Source organism: Equus przewalskii, chromosome 6 (genome assembly GCF_037783145.1).
Source record: "Equus przewalskii isolate Varuska chromosome 6, EquPr2, whole genome shotgun sequence".
Lineage (NCBI taxonomy): Eukaryota > Metazoa > Chordata > Mammalia > Perissodactyla > Equidae > Equus > Equus przewalskii.
Genome location: NC_091836.1, coordinates 5,085,705 through 5,101,775, shown reverse-complemented (window position 1 = coordinate 5,101,775; position 16,071 = coordinate 5,085,705). Strand labels below are relative to the sequence as shown.

The window sequence follows — 16,071 nt, the reverse complement described above, 5'->3', positions numbered from 1 at the left end:
GGACGTTGCTATATTACAATGACCGTTTTATTATAAAGCATATAAGTCAAGACCTCCGGAATGATGAGACACCTATACGGCGAGGCGATGGCCAGGAGGTTCCCGGACGCTGAGCTCCTGTGTCTTCTCCCCATGGAACTGGGACGTGTCATGTCACCCTCATACTGATGTGCTCATTAGCCAGGAAGCATCTCTGAGCTTCAGCGTCCAGAGTTTTTATTGGGGTTTCATTGCGCAGGTGTGATTGACCGAGTCATTGACCGTGTGATTGATCTCCACCTCCAGCCCCCTCCCCTCTCTGGAGCTCAGGCTCACTGAACATCCCGCTCCTCTGAATACGTGCTTGGTCTTCTGGTGACCGGTCCTGTCCTGAGTCATTGCATCCCTTAGAGTAAACTCAGGTGTGTTCCAAAGGACTCCTCAGTGTCAAAGACACTCCTATTACTCAAGATATTTCAAGAATTTGGAGTCTGTCTCTTGGGAACCAGGAACACCTTGAATAAATTTTGCAGGAAAATATCAAAGTGGGGAAAATATTTGTAATGTCCTTGACCAAGAGTGAATATGCTTAATACAAAATGAATATTTGTTATGAGGAAAAGATATATGTCCTAACACAAAAATAAGCAAAGGACATAAGTAGCCAATTTAAAAAGAAATATGAGAGCCAGGCCTGATGGCCTAGTGGTTGCACTTTAGTGCACTCTGCTTCCGTGGCCCGGGTTCACTTCCTGGGTGCAGAGCCACACCACTGATCTGTCAGTAGCCATGCTGTGGTGGTGGCCCACATGGAAGAACTAGAAGGGCTTACAGCTAGAATATACAACTATGTACTGGGGCTTTGGAGAGGAAAAAAATATGAAAAATAGAAAACGTAAAAAATGTCCAACCTCACTCAAAACCACACCAAAAAAAAAAGCAAATTAAAACAAGATATGATTCTTTTTTTGAGGAAGATTAACCCTGAGCTAACATCTGCCACCAATCCTCCTCTTTTTGCTGAGGAAGATTGGCCCTGAGCTCACATCCGTGCCCATCTTCCTCTCCTTTATCTGTGGGATGCTGCCACAGTGTGGCTTGGGATCCAAACCAGCAAACCCTGGTTCACCGAAGTGGTGCATGAGACTTTTACCGCTATGCCCCCAGGCTAGCCCCAAGATATGATTTTTAACTTATCAAATTGGCAAGGTTTCTCTTTCTGTTTTTTAACTACAGTGCTCAATGTTGTCCAAGAGTGCAGACATACGGACATTCTTTTTCACGGTGGGTGAGTGCTAAAATATAGTACTTTAATAATACATAGCAAAAAATCTCATAAAGGCTCTTTGTATTTGAGCCAACACTTCTGGCTCTAGAAACTTATCCTAAGGAAACAAACAGAGATGTGCAAAAAAAGATACACGCTCGAAGAAATCCAGTGCAGCATTGCTAACAACAGCAAAAAATCTGGAGAATTAAATGTTGGACACATTAGATTACTTAAAGAAAATTCCTTCTTATGTAACAAGGAGGCAAGCATTTTACACCCAAGGTGTAAAATTTAAGGAGACGGTGGCTGGCCCAGTGGTGCAGCGGTTAAGTGTGCACGTTCTGCTTTGGCGGTCTGGGATTTGCCAGTTCAGATCCCGGGTGCGGACATGGCACCGCTTGGCAAGCCATGCTGTGGTAGGCGTCCCACATAGAAAGTAGAGGAAGATGGGCACAGATGTTAGCTCAGGGCCAGTCTTCCTCAGCAAAAAAAAAAAAAAAAAAATTAAGGAGATGCTCACCCTCAGGGGCTAACCCTGCCCTTGCATGACCCAGGGCAAGACTTCCTCTCAAATTTTTCATCCTAGATGCTTCCCTTCCCTCACCCTAGTTCTGGCAGCCACGGGAATCTGCAGAATGAGCAGGACTGTGGGGTCCGGGAAGCAGAGATGGGGACGGCATCGTGGGTCTCGGGATTCTGCCCTGAGCCTTGCTGAGTCCTGACCTGCTTGGTAGCCTCCAGCTTCCCCGCTCCTATGGAAGAAGGGAGGGGAGGAGGGGACACACAGACAGCTGCATGTGACCGGATGGTTTCCATTTCTCATGTCCTATTCAATCACCAAATATTTACGGAGACTTTCTGCGTGCCAGGAGCCACCGGAGACGGGGTGAGGCAGTTTGCTGTCAATTCCGGGACGGGCAGGAGGACGAGATATCTCAGGATAGAGCTGGCCACCGGAGGCAGGGTGGGGCAGTGATCAAGAACTCACTCAGATTGCCCGGGTTCACATCCCTGCTCTGCCCTGGATCAGCTCTGGGACTTTGGGAAGATCCCTCCCCTCTCTGAGCCTCTGTTTCCCAATCTGTTAAGTGGCATGAGTCATGGTGCCTCCCACCTTGGCTTATGTGACAAGTAAATAAGATCGCTCATGCGAAGCACTTCAAACACTGCTTGGTGTTTAGTGTGTGATCAGTAAACTGCTATTTATTAAAGGCCCGGAGGACCAGATTCCTTTTCTGACTTCAGAATCCATTTTCTTCCTCTGGTTGGAAGAGTCTGAATATGTGGGTGTGTTAATGATTACAGACAACTCAGCTTTGCATGAGAATTTTAAAAAATAAGAGGTTGCCTAACATTTCTGCCATAGGTTTACAAGGATTGTTTTTTTTTGTGGGGGAGGACCTCCCAGCACACACAAGGCACTTCCTGGGGAATTTTTTATCCACCAGAGGTGCTGTTGAAATTAAGATAGGCTATATAATTTGCAGAGCCCAATGCAAAATGAAAACGCAGGACCCCTTGTTTAAAAATTGTTAAGACTTTCAAGATGGTGACAGAGGAGCATTAAACCAAGAGCAAGACCCTTCTGAGTGTGGGGACCTGGGTGACGGCTTTGGTTGCACGCCTGTGAAGCTGGCCCTGGGTGGGGAAGGGGGAAGTCTGGCAGTGGGCAGTGGTCTGTGGGTCAGGAGTGTGTGCTTCCAGAATACAGAACTCTGAGCCCACTGCCCAGCCCCATGGAAACCAGCGGAGAGAGAGTCAAGACAGGAGAGTGGGGACAAGTGTGTGTGGCCCACTGTTATAGGCATGGATGTGATTTTTGATGCGAAACTTGGATGTGAACACGTTTTTGATGTGAAATATGTATTTTCTGATTTTATTTTAGTAGACGTCCCATCAAATATTGCAAAAATCATCATCGGCCCCCTCATCTTTGTCTTTCTCTTCAGTGTGGTCATTGGAAGCATTTACCTCTTCTTGAGAAAGAGGTAAGCGCAGTGGTGTGCTGGTATAAATGGTTAATAACCGACTCTCTGAGAAAAAATATGCCCAGATGTAGGCAGAGCTATGTCTAAGTTTATTATAAATTTTACTGATATAAAGGGTACGTAGCAGGCAATTTATAGATAATGACAGTAATACAATATGCAATCTTCTTTATCGTAAATTCCCTCTGTTCAGTTAATTTTCACAAAATGCTTTTGTCAGTTTTCTTTTTCCTGAAGCTTTGAATCTATAGCCAACCTATGGTTGCAATTGATGAAGGAGTGTAGTTCCAACCTGAATGTTGGTTGATATTATGTTGATATTAAAGAGTAAGACAAAAATGAGATAAGACGTAAATGATAGGAATGACTTTGCTGGCTCAGTGAATAATTCTTAAATGCTGGGAGAACGTTTTCTCAATTTATTATGCCATTCGCAATGTCGTGGCTACAGAGAGGACACACCATTAAGTTTAATCTGCATTATTAACATTTTATCCATTACTTTCTCAAGCCTGAGTGTACAACAGAAGCATGTCAAGTCTTGGTTGGTGGTGTTTACAGATTTCGGTGGTGTTAATATTCCCACCATGGCCAATTTCAAGCTATAGACACGATGTCACTGAGTGCAGAGTTAGAAAGAGATATGCAGTCTTTGTCTTCCTCTGGCTCATTTCCACTAGATGGATACAATAATGTAAACAGATGCGGTAATGTAGATAGCCTCAAGAGCATTGATTGTAGTAAAATGTAGCACCATACTTAGGGAGTAGTGAGTTTTGAATATCCATTGCCTTTTCTTTTAATATAATTTAATTGCAAACCTATATAATTTAATTTTGAGTGACGATTGTATTTAATAAATGACTTGCAAGTTTCCAGAAGATTTAACAGTTGTTTCTCACAAGCTGGGACCAGATGGCTCCAGAATAGCCCTGGGTGAGTGGCTTTTAGGTGTTACACGGACAATCATAAGTTACAATTTATGGGGTGAATGGTTCCCACGTTGATGCAGTTAAGTAGCCATCCCTCACGTTTCTACTCAAAACATAAGGGTCCCTCCATCCTCAGCACCAGTCTGTTTCTAGGATTATGTGGATGCTACTGATAATCTTGGGGAGGTCTGTAGCCTCCTACGGTGACCCACAGAGTCCCGTGAGTATCTCAAGCTGGGACCCTTCATTTTTCTCATCCAGGCAGCCGGATGGGCCCCTGGGACCGCTGTACGCTTCCTCAAACCCTGAGTACCTCAGCGCCAGTGATGGTGAGTACCATCCTCTTCCCTGTGGGCTGTCAGAATCCTCTGTTCGGTTTCCTTTGTCTGGTGAAAGTCAAAGGATGACACCCCAGGAGGCTGAGATTAGCCCTCCTGTTCCTTTAGCTTGCAGACCTGCCCCTTGCTGCTGGGAGCAGTTGGACACCTGCCGTCCTGCACCTGTTTGAAAGTGCTGATCTAGTTGGTCTGGCACCCGTGGGCTGGAAGGTGGAGAATCTGGTGCCCCAGCTGTGGGGATGTGGAGCCTAGGGCTCATGCCAGAGAAAGTGCTAAGAGTCAGAGCCAGGACACTGCGTCCAAGGTGGGACGCAGGAGGTGGGAGTCAGAAGCCAAAATGAGAGACTGGGGATAGAGGTGGGGAAGACAAGAACAGGGACAAGACAGGGCGAGCAGGAGGCTGAGTGCATCCCAGGGACACATCTGCTGTTGGTGATGGCTGAACCTGGATGTGATGCTGATGCTGGCAGCATGAGTGTAGGATGGACACCCATATTTCCTTTGGTTGTACCAAAGGGCAGTGAGTGAGCCCTGTCGATAAGGCTTGGCTGTTGCTTCAGAGGGGAAGACATCTGTTGCATGACAAGTTTCTAAAATGCTTCATGCAGCCGTAATCGAAAAGTGACTTTCAAGGCACGAACACCATTGTCCAGCAGGATGCTGCCTTGGGATACAGCGATGGTGTTTTTAAGGGTGATTGGAATGTGTTTTAATCAGTTGTGATAAGACGTGTAGACACGGAAGGGACTGTCATGAAAGAAGAAGTTCACTATATTCACAGATCCCCTAGAAGCAGGAGGCAGGGCATGCCACACAGGGCCACATGGGGGAGCACCAGGTCGGTCAGGGAGCAGAAGGGGAGAAATGTGGGCAAGAGCCTTTCTTGTGGTTTCTGCGGGGAGGAATTGGATTGGTGAGGCAAAGTGAGCGGGCTTCAGATTGGCTAGTTTGAGTAATTTCAGCAGGCTCTGGGATGTAGTTGCTGTTCCTGGCTGTCTGGAACCTGGCCCTGGGGTGACAGAGCAGGGGAATAGCAGCCTAGGAGATGATTAGAGTGTGAGCTCTGGATTGGTTCGTTTGCGTATGAAAGGAGCACTCACAGATGAGTCATTCAGTATCTCTGGGAACTGGCTACCCTGGGAGGGACAGGCCTTCCACAGCCAGCAAGGCTCCAGATGTTAAAACATCGGAATAGGGAAACTAGGAATGGGTGGTTATTCCAGATGGGAGTGCGTGGAGGGAGCAGGAGAGGGAGGGAACGAATGCTGATCCATGAGCCTCCTCTCTCTGTTTGGGAAGGACGACGTTTCTGCGCGTTGGAGATGGGGAAGCTGAACCTCGGGGCTTCTGTTGGGTTCCCTCGTAAGGGGTGAGGCCAGGATGGCTGCTCAGGGCTGCCTTTCCCTCCTACCCTGCCCAGTGAAAGCTGGAAATTGGAGCTCAAGGGTCTTTAAGCTCCAGGGAAGGTCTGGGGCTAGGGATACACGCAGAAAAAGATCTGGGGGGCGGGGTCCTCTACTGAGCATCAGTGAGTTCACGTGGGTGCAGAGCTCGTGTCTGATTCGGTGTACTCGCGTGAGCCGTTGCTGACCGTTGGTCTGCTAGAGCTGCTGAAACAAAGCACCACAGACTGGACGGTTTAGAAAACGGAATTTTATTTCCTCACAGTCCACGGAGGCTGGATGTCTGAGATCAGGGGGACCTCAGGGTTGGTTTCTCTTGATCCTTCTTTCCTTGGCTTGTGCGTGGCCATCTTCTCCCTGTGTCCTCACATGGTCTCCCCTCTGTGCGTGTCTGTGTCCTCATCTTCTCTTATGAGGACACCAGTTGGATTGGATCAGAGCCCACCCTAAGGACCTCATTTTAACTTTACCTCTGTAAAGACCTTGTCTCCAAATACAGTACCTTCTGAGGTTCAGGGGTTAGAACTTCAACGTATGAATTGGTGGGGAGGGGAGCACAATTCAGCCCATGACAGGTGCAGAGGAAAGCAGGAAGCATTTTGACTTTTTACAAGGCCTTCGTGCATTTGTCTGTGAATCATTTACTGAGTAACAAACCATCCCAAACCTAGTGGCTTAAAACAACAACCAGTTATCAGCTTATAGTTTGGTGGGTCCAACACCTGGGCTGTGCTCGGCTGGGCAGTTCTGGTCTCGCTCACACGGTGGCGGCCCACCTGCCGATCAGCTGGCACCAGGTGGTCTTGGATGGGCTCACTCACATGTCTGGTGACTGGCAGGCTGGGTGGTCCCCCAACCCCTCGGCACTTTGCAGAGACAACAGCCTCAGACGGGAAGTAGCATCATCCAGTAGTGGGGCTCTGAAATCAGACAGAAAGGGTGAGGATGCAGGCTCAGCTCACCACTCACCAGCCAGGACCCTGGACCAGTTGCGGCTCCTTCCTGTCCCCTCCATGACAACACAGACCCATGCCTGTCCTGTTCTTGACTTTGTGCCCAGTGCCCAGCATGGGTCCTGGATCGCAGAAGTCACATAATGAGATTTGTGGGGGTGTGGGGGGGCTGAGTGGGAGGTGGCCGGGGACCCCTCCTGAGGGACCCGTGGAGGATGCTGTGTAGATAACTGAGGAGTAGTGTTTCCCTGCTCTGTGTACGTGCCGGACGAGTGGGAGGTGCCTCGGGAGAAGATCACCCTCCTGCGGGAGCTGGGGCAGGGCTCCTTCGGCATGGTGTATGAAGGCAACGCCAGGGACATCGTCAAGGGCGAGGCGGAGACCCGCGTGGCGGTGAAGACAGTCAACGAGTCTGCCAGTCTGCGAGAGAGGATCGAGTTTCTCAACGAGGCCTCAGTCATGAAGGGCTTCACCTGCCATCACGTGGTGAGTCCTGCGTTGGCCCCGGGAGCAGACAAAGGCTTCTTTTCACGTCCCGCCTCCTCTGTCCTGTGCGGAGCATGAGGACGGTGGGTGTGGACTTCCTGCCCATCCCCACCCTGCTAAGCATCCTAAAGGTGCGGGGGAGGGTCCCTTCCTGCTTCCTTCTCCAATCCCATCCTCTCCCACCTTGCCTGGAGCCAGACTGGCTGTCCTATTGCTTTCCAGAATCTTCTTTTTCTTCCCTCTTCCTGCCTTCTTTGTAATCCTTAAACACATGATGGTCCACCGTGTCCCTGTCCCCACTCAAGACAGCACAGACTCTTCCTGCTCTTCTGCTCCCACACTGGTCTTTTAGTTTCTCTGAGCCTCGTGTCCCCATGCATATTAATGAAGCACCTGCTCTGTGCTAGGCCCCATTCTCATCTCTGTGGTGCAGCAGATTCCTGCCCTCGGGGAGCTTCCAATGCACTGGGTGGAGACAGACTCTAAACCCACTGGGTTAATTATGTAGATCATTATGAGATGATGCTATAGCAAAATGGAAAAGGGGAGCAGACTGAAGGGACTGGGAACTCAGGAGTGGGGAGGGTGTCTTTGAGCAAAGACTTAAAGATATAAGGACTGAGCTGTGTGGGCATGTGAGGGAACAGAGTCAGGCAGAGGGAACAGCTGAGGCAAAGGCCTGGAGACGAGGATGTGCCTTGTGTGCTCAGAGATATCTAAGGATTGGCCTTGGTGTGTTGCTGCATGTGGGCAGGTCTGTCTGCTCTCCCACCTCCAGATTGTGAGTCCTCAGTTCTTCCTCCTTCCCCTGCCTTCCTGCCCAGCAAGGCATTGACTCCAGCGTTTGAGCCAGACAGACAAGGGCTTATCATACTCCACAGAGGAGTAGGATGCTCTCTGTGGTGTAGACACCAGATAGGGAGACCTCAGTGAGTTGATATCTTCCCACAAACCCTCACCCAAGAACCCCCTTGCTTGCTCTACAGGTCCGCCTCCTGGGGGTGGTATCGAAAGGCCAGCCAACGCTGGTGGTGATGGAGTTGATGGCTCATGGAGACCTGAAGAGCTACCTCCGTTCCCTGCGGCCGGAGGCTGAGGTGAGCTGCCTCTAGGTACCCGGCAGGGGACCCGCTCTTGGCCGCGGGCACCGGTGTCGCTGAACACGACCCCATGTTTCGACTTTAGAATAACCCTGGCCGCCCTCCCCCTACCCTGCAAGAGATGGTTCAGATGGCGGCGGAGATCGCCGACGGGATGGCGTACCTGAACGCCAAGAAGTTTGTGCACCGGGACCTGGCAGCTCGAAACTGCATGGTCGCCCACGATTTTACCGTCAAAATCGGAGGTTCGTCTGGCTTTCTGCTTTGAAATGGACAGCCCAGGTCAAGTTTGATTTCAGAAAGAGTTGTCTGTCATGAGTCGTTAAATCTTTGCCAGTAGCGTAAAGGGGCAGGATTTTGGGTGGAGGCCTGATCCTCACATTGTAATTGAATTGCATTTGCTCATTACCTCACCCATTCAATCACCTCTTTAAGTAATATTTGTGAACACTGTGTGTGCAAGCCACTGCAGTTGGTGCCACAGGTACAAGGAGGAACAAGTGGCCACGATTTTCTGCCCTTGTGCAGCCTTTAATCTGTATCATCTAGCACAGTAGCCACTAGACACTGGCCACATGTGGCCATTTACATTTAAATTAATTTCAATTAAGTAAAATAAAAGAAAATATTCAGGCCACATTTCAGGTGTTCAACAGCCACCTTGAGCAATATCGGACAGTCTGGATATAAGCCACGTTCATTATCACAGAAAGTTCTACTGGACAGAGTTGTTTTAGATGAACAGTAAAATAGTTAACACTTATAGAAACAAGATAATGAAGACGGGGAAAAGAGCGTTGAAGAAAGTAAAGAGTTCTATGGTAGAGAGGAGAGGCCTCTCTCTGTAAGGAGGCAACAGTTCAGCCAAGACTCGCAGGATTAGGAGTTGACCTGAGTGACAGCATCCCAGGGGGAGTTACAGCACATGCAAAGGTCCTGGGGCTGGAAGGATGGCTGATGTGGTGTGGATAAAATGACTGTAGAGGGGAGCAGAGCAGCGTGAGTTGTGAGATTAGGGAGAGAGACAGGAGCCAGACTCGGAAAGGCCTGGCAAATCATGGTAAGTCATCCAGACATTATCCTACACAGCCGGGGGAAACAGGAAGTGGCGTGATTCTATTTATGATCCAGAAAGACCTTATCCTACATTAGCAATGGGAAGCAGGAAATGACATGATCCTATTTATGTAGCTTCTCTTGGGCAGTGGGCTGGCAGAGTCAGCATGGAGGGAGGGTCCTGCAGGTGAGAGGTGGCAGTGGGCCTTTGTGGGGCTAGGAAGATGGAGAGGAATAGACAGGTTAGAGAGGGATGTGGAGGGAGAGTGGGCAGGACTTGCCACTGTCTTGGATGTAGGGTGCAAAGGAAGGGGGTGGCCGAAGGAGGACCCAATCCTGGGAGCCTGGATGGCTGGGTGGTTGGCAGGGCCCTATCCAATGGAGAATAATAGGTTGGCCGCAGAGAGTCAAAAGTTCCGTTTGAGATGCCTGTGAGGTCATGGGTGGGAAGGAGAATGGGATTCTCAAGCTGCAGGTTGGAACATCACATCTTTGCCACTTGGTGGTTCCTTTTCCTTCCCTTTAAATGGTGGCCCACCCTCCCCCTCCACATCTCCATGAGTACCCTCAGAATCCGTTCTCACTGGCTTTGGCAGCCCCCGAGGTGAGCACACGCCTGGGGCAGGGGACGCCAGCTGAGGGCTCTGCGAGGGGTGGGGCAGGAAAGACGGAGGACACCTGGGCCACAGGCTGAAGGTTAAGAGCATGTGAACTGTTCGTTGTCAGACTTTGGAATGACCAGAGACATCTACGAAACGGATTACTACCGGAAAGGAGGCAAGGGGCTGCTCCCCGTGAGGTGGATGGCTCCTGAATCCCTGAAGGACGGGGTCTTTACTACTTCTTCTGACATGTGGTGAGTTGTGTGTGGGCTAGCGGGCAGGACACTGGGCTTGAATTCCACGTTGCTGTACTAGCAAGAAGGGGCAGTCGAAACCTGCCTTCCCCTGGCCTCTCCATCAAGAAAATGAAGGGGATGTCATGTCTGAGGACCCTGGCACAGCTACTGTTACATTCCTATTGAGCCTAATCTTACAGGCATTTCTGAACTGTATCATGAATTGGTTAATGAACTGGCCAATCAGGTTCTAGTAAACCAAGAAGGTGTGTATGTGTTTTAATGACTTCTTTGTTACTAGTCTCAACTGTCGTTGGCAGGTCCTTTGGCGTGGTCCTTTGGGAAATCACCAGCTTGGCAGAACAGCCTTACCAAGGCCTGTCTAATGAGCAGGTGTTGAAATTTGTCATGGATGGAGGGTATCTGGATCAACCCGACAATTGTCCCGAGAGAGTGTAAGTGTAGAAAGAGTGTGCGGTGTGTACGGTGTTCATTAAAAAGGTATTGCCGTTTGCATGAATGCTGGTGTTTGCGTATCATGTCTCTATGTGGGCTTGTGTTTGTGTATTATATTTTTACATGCATGCTTGTGTTTGCACATTGTATCTTTGCGTGCACACTCGTGCTTGCATATTATGTCTATATGCATGCTTGAGTTTGCATATTATATCTTTACATACATGCTTGTGTTTGCTCATTTTATCTTTGCATGCACACGTGTTTGCATATCATGTCTACACACGTGCTTGTGTTTTCATATTATATTTTTACATTCTTGCTTATGTTTGCACATTGTATCTTTGCGTGCACACTCGTGCTTGCATATTATGTCTATATGCATTCTTGAGTTTGCATATTATATCTTTACATACATGCTTGTGTTTGCTCATTTTGTCTTTGCATGCACACGTGTTTGCATATCATGTCTACACACGTGCTTGTGTTTGCATATCCTATCTTTACATGCATGCTTTATTGCATATCACATCTTTGAAAGGTTGCACGAGAAACCCTGCAGCAGTGGTTACCTTGGGAGAAGGGAACTGGGGAGCTGAGGTGGGAGAGTCAGGTTGAACTGTCTATTCTTTATACATTTCACATTTTGTCCGGAAACGAATACAATGTTATATGTCAAATTATATCTCAGTGAAAGTGGAAAAAATCACTAAGCATGAACACTATAAAAAATTTTGTCAGAGATACGTATTACCTATGCCCTCCCAATATTTGTTTTAAATTTTTGTTATAGGAGCAAATAGACAACACATACACATGCATGCTATTAAACACGTGCAAAATTGTCCAGCCTCATAGTAGTCCAATAAATATAAAGCAAAATAAAGGAAAGTACTGTTTTCCTAAATTAGCAGTAAAAGAAAGGAAGGAGGGAGGGAGGAAGAAAGAGAAAGGAAGAAAGAAAGGAGGAAAAGAGAGTTTTAATACTCAGTGCTAGCAATGGTACAGCTAGATAACCACTCTTGTCACCCTGTTGTAATAGCTACTCAGAGCAATGTTATTTAAAGTCTCAAAAAAAAATTGAAATGATCTAAACATCCAACAATATGAGCATTGCCAAGTAAATTGATAAATTAATATGATGTAGCAATTGAAATGTCAAAGGATGCTCATAAAAATATTTTGTAACTCAGTGGATAAGCTTATGTTAAAATATTAAGTGTGGAAAGTGTGTATATATTACATTTCCAAATGTATCCAGATAGAAAAGACGAGATTACATCTGAAAGAGAGTTGTGTGCAAGCTGTATTTTCTCTATATTTTTGGGTGTTTTCTAACTTTCTACAATGGGCATTTATTACATATAAAGTCCTTTATCAGTGTTTCTTAAGAGAAAAGTTTTCCCTCCTGAAAAATCCATGGGGAGAGGCCATTTTGATCCTTCATCCTCAAAAGAATAAGGCATTTAGGAAACCTGGTTTGAAGAGACCTCACAGGAAAAAAAGTAGGAAGCAGAGTTATTTAGGAACTCGGAGGCAAGTCTTTCTAAACATTGCTCCATGCAGGTCCTTTCCTAGCCATGCCAATTAGCAGCCAGCGGTGGTTCCAGGACCAGGGTAATTACATAGGCTCTAGGACAGGGGTCCACAAACTTTTTCCATAAAGGGCCATATTGTACAGTCATGTGTCACTTAATGACAGGGATGCGTTCTGAGAAATGCATCACTAGGCGATTTCGTCATTGTGCGAATGTCATAGAGTGTACTTACAGAAACCTAGATGGCATAGCCTTCTACACACCTAGGCTGCATGGTACTAATCTTATGGGACCACCGTCACATATGTGGTCCATCGTTGACCGAAATGTTATACGGCCCATGACTGTAAGTATTTTCAGCTTCGTGGGCCATGTGGCTCTCTGTCACAGCTCCTCAACTCTGCCGTGTAGCTCAAAGGCAGCCACGGACAACACGTAAATGAATGGGTGCGACTGTGTGCCAATAAAACTTTATTTACAAAAACACTCAGGGGGCCGTATTTGCTCCACAGGCTGAAGTTTGCCAACTGTTGCAAAGTTACGATGGGGAAGGGAAGAGGTAAAATGGAAATCCCAAGCCCTCAGCAAGCGTCTTGTGTGCTCTTGGCTGAGTAAAGTCATAACCCCCTCCTGGGACCCCCGAGAGAGTCAGGGCTGGTTCTGCAGGATGGCCACACAGAGCTGGCCCTCTAGGGCCGCTCCACACAGCTGCAGTCATCAGGTGCAGGGATCTAGAGAATGATGAACGGTGGTCTTCAGCATGTGGTTAGCATCAGGAGAAACGCTTCTTGATCTGGCTTTGAGATGAGGCCACCCCTTTGGTTCTCTTTTTAAAACCATCTTTCAGCACCCATAGACTTGCTGCTTTTACTTGACTGCTGCCTGCACACATAGTTGCCGTCTCATGTGATCGCTTGGCACCTGCAGGTGTGAGCTTACAGGGGAGGCATTGGGTGGGCGCTGCCCGGCTGGACCCTTGGGACTCACCCCCGACCTGTCCCTCTGCCCCACAGCACCGACCTGATGCGTATGTGCTGGCAGTTCAACCCCAAGATGCGGCCGACCTTCCTGGAGATTGTCGACCTGCTCAAGGATGACCTGCACCCCAGCTTTCCAGAAGTTTCCTTCTTCCACAGCGAGGAGAACAAGGCCCCCGAGAGCGAGGAGCTGGAGATGGAGTTTGAGGACATGGAGAACGTCCCCCTGGATCGGTCCTCACATTCCCAGAGGGAGGAGGCCGGGGGCCGGGATGCAGGGTCCTCGCTGGGTCTAAAGCGGAACTATGAGGAACACATCCCGTACACTCACATGAACGGGGGCAAGAAAAATGGGCGGATTCTGACTCTGCCGAGGTCAAATCCTTCCTAACGACGGCGCCTGTTCTGGAGAGCGTTCCCCGTCTTCACTTTCCTCTGGTTTGAAGGCCTCCAAAAACCTCAGGATTCGCACACGAATCTGCCACAGTGTCAAGTGGAGCTCAGAGATCACGACTTTCCATTTCTGCTCATCTTATGACTTAAAACACATTTGTTTGATTGCCAATTGACTAGTCGTTGGAGAATTTAACTGTGAACATAGAGGGGAAGGGGTTTTGGTGGCTGCTGTCCTTTCGGGCAACTGCTGTTTCAAGCCAGGATGTTATTATTTTTTTTTTCCTAGTAGGTTGAAAGAAAGCACCTGTTTTTACAAAGATTTTTTTTTTTTTTTTTGCTGGTGTCTGAGCTACAGTATAAAACATAAAACTTGTTTGTGGAACAAAAGTTTGCAAGAAAGAAAGAAAAAAAGCTGTTCCAGTAGAATTCCAAGCTTCACGGAGTGGGCATCAGGAAGGTTTTCTCATCCAGGCTGAAGGATTGTTTTTCTTTTCCTTCACAAAATCAGTTCCTCAAATTGACCAATAGCTGCTGCTTTTGTACTTTTGATAAGGATCTGCAGTCCCGGTGTGTGGCTCACAAGTGTGCGCGTGCGAGTGTGTGTCCAGGGTAGACGCGGCTGGTGTGTACGTGTGCAGAGCATTCATGCCGAGTTGACGCTTTGGGGATCGGCTCATGAAGGTCCCGCTCTTCTCGAGTGTGTGAGCTCCTGATCCCACCCCCGCCTCCTTCCTTCTTATTTACTGGGAGACTGTGCCCTCGACCGATTCTTCTTGTGTCCCAAATCTAGCCTCAGGAGTCTTCTCTTCCTTAACTTTGGTGACAAATGTTTGTCCGGGAGCCAAGGGAGTAGTTTGGAGTGATAATGGATCTTTTCAAGACCAAACAAAGCCAGGACATAAAAATGAAAAAAAAAAAAAAAAAAAAAAAAAGAAGAAGAACTAAAATGATGAAGAGTTTTGAGAATATATTTGTAACATATTTAATTTTTTAAAAATCTCCAGCATCAGCCTCATAAGTTATTGACTGTTTCCCGGGGTGGGGGGAGGGCTTATGGGTTAGTTTGCTTGTGCGTGGTGGCGGTGAGGGGGCGCGATGTGGGGAGCAAGGCACCAGTGACCAATTTGTTTGGTCTGAAAGGCATCCATTTTTTGCTGGGAATAAAGCCACATTAGCTGCTAACCCTTTTGGACGTCGTGAGGCCACGCTGAGGGTGTGGGCGACTGGGTTTGCTGGATAGTTTGGTTTCTGCTGGGGTAAGCTGGCAGCCACCTGGAGGGGAGCCCTGCCTTCAAACACACTTGTGGCTCTCTGATCTTCTGGTTCCCTGTGTGTACCTCGCATGCTTCCTCAACTGGGTGTGCACGTCCTACAGTAATTGTGCAAACACAACAAAAGTCAGACCCTAAAGTGTGACCGCACCGAAGGACTTTGAGAACACTAAGCAATATGAAGTGAGATGCACCTGTCGGTCCCCTCCGCCCTCAGGGCATCCGACTGTCCTCAGAACTGACCTCGCAGAAGCTGCTCCGCGCCCGGTGGCCTCAGCTGGGCCAGTTGTGGGGCCTGAGCAGAACTCTCAGGTGCTTATGGTGTTGCCATCCCTAAGAGAGTCGAGTCTGGAGGAGAAACCGCTAAAGGCCATCACACTACGGAGAACTTCCGAACGGGCATGAGTCCACAGTTTCTTCCCTTTGGGGAAACAGCCACAGCTGCTCAAATAAAGAACACGGTGAACTCAGCACTTTGGTTCATCAAAATCATCACCCACGGGTTATCTCTGAGTGCATTTTCTCAAAAGTTTTTGATTGCTTCCTTCTCCTCTTCTTGTCTTAAGAGTTGTGGGCTTCAGGATGGGACAGAGATGCAACCGTGACCCCCCAAGCCTTCTCAATTTTTGATTAAGAACCCAGGTAGACACAAATCCCAATGGCCTATTGCTATCTTATTTATATGATTTGGGAAATTACAGCATGTAAAATATTTCTGGGGAGCCTCAGTAATAGGGTACAAGGAGCGAGAGTAAAGCAATTATTTTCGCCAAATTTATTTTGTACATAAAAGAGGGTCTGTACGTAAATTAAGAAACACGTAGTACTAGGTATTTTGTTCTTTTCGTAGGAAATTTGTAGTGGCCATATACCACACTAGCAGCAATTTTCACATTTTTTCTAATTCAGAAAGGTTTTCTTATATTAGGGGGAAAATTATTTATTTTAATATATAAAAAATCACTGTAAAAATCACTTTCGTAAAAAACAGAGCGCATGTAAATTTTTATCAAAGAAAAATAAGCAGGAGGATGTGGGATAATGATTTTTTTTTTTCCAGCACAGCCTACCTCAGTGTATCGTTAGGATT

The 16,071-nt window shown here is 47.7% G+C and overlaps 1 protein-coding gene across 4 annotated transcripts in view; it reads left to right on the top strand.

Moving 5' to 3' along the window:
* The window catches only part of INSR (insulin receptor), a 125,435-nt gene extending 110,778 nt beyond the window's left edge, over nt 1-14,657 (top strand). For 2 of the 4 annotated variants that reach the window (XM_070622782.1, XM_070622780.1), the window contains 8 exons: nt 3,135-3,237; nt 4,431-4,498; nt 7,105-7,349; nt 8,336-8,446; nt 8,535-8,694; nt 10,232-10,361; nt 10,664-10,798; nt 13,351-14,657. In XM_070622782.1, coding sequence (XP_070478883.1) covers nt 3,135-3,237; nt 4,431-4,498; nt 7,105-7,349; nt 8,336-8,446; nt 8,535-8,694; nt 10,232-10,361; nt 10,664-10,798; nt 13,351-13,705 — 1,307 coding nt within the window. In that variant the 3' untranslated portion in view covers nt 13,706-14,657. The remainder of the gene's footprint in view (nt 1-3,134; nt 3,238-4,430; nt 4,499-7,104; nt 7,350-8,335; nt 8,447-8,534; nt 8,695-10,231; nt 10,362-10,663; nt 10,799-13,350) is intronic. The other 2 variants (XM_070622783.1, XM_070622781.1) reach the window with 1 other exon arrangement.
* Nucleotides 14,658-16,071: the final 1,414 nt, after the last annotated feature.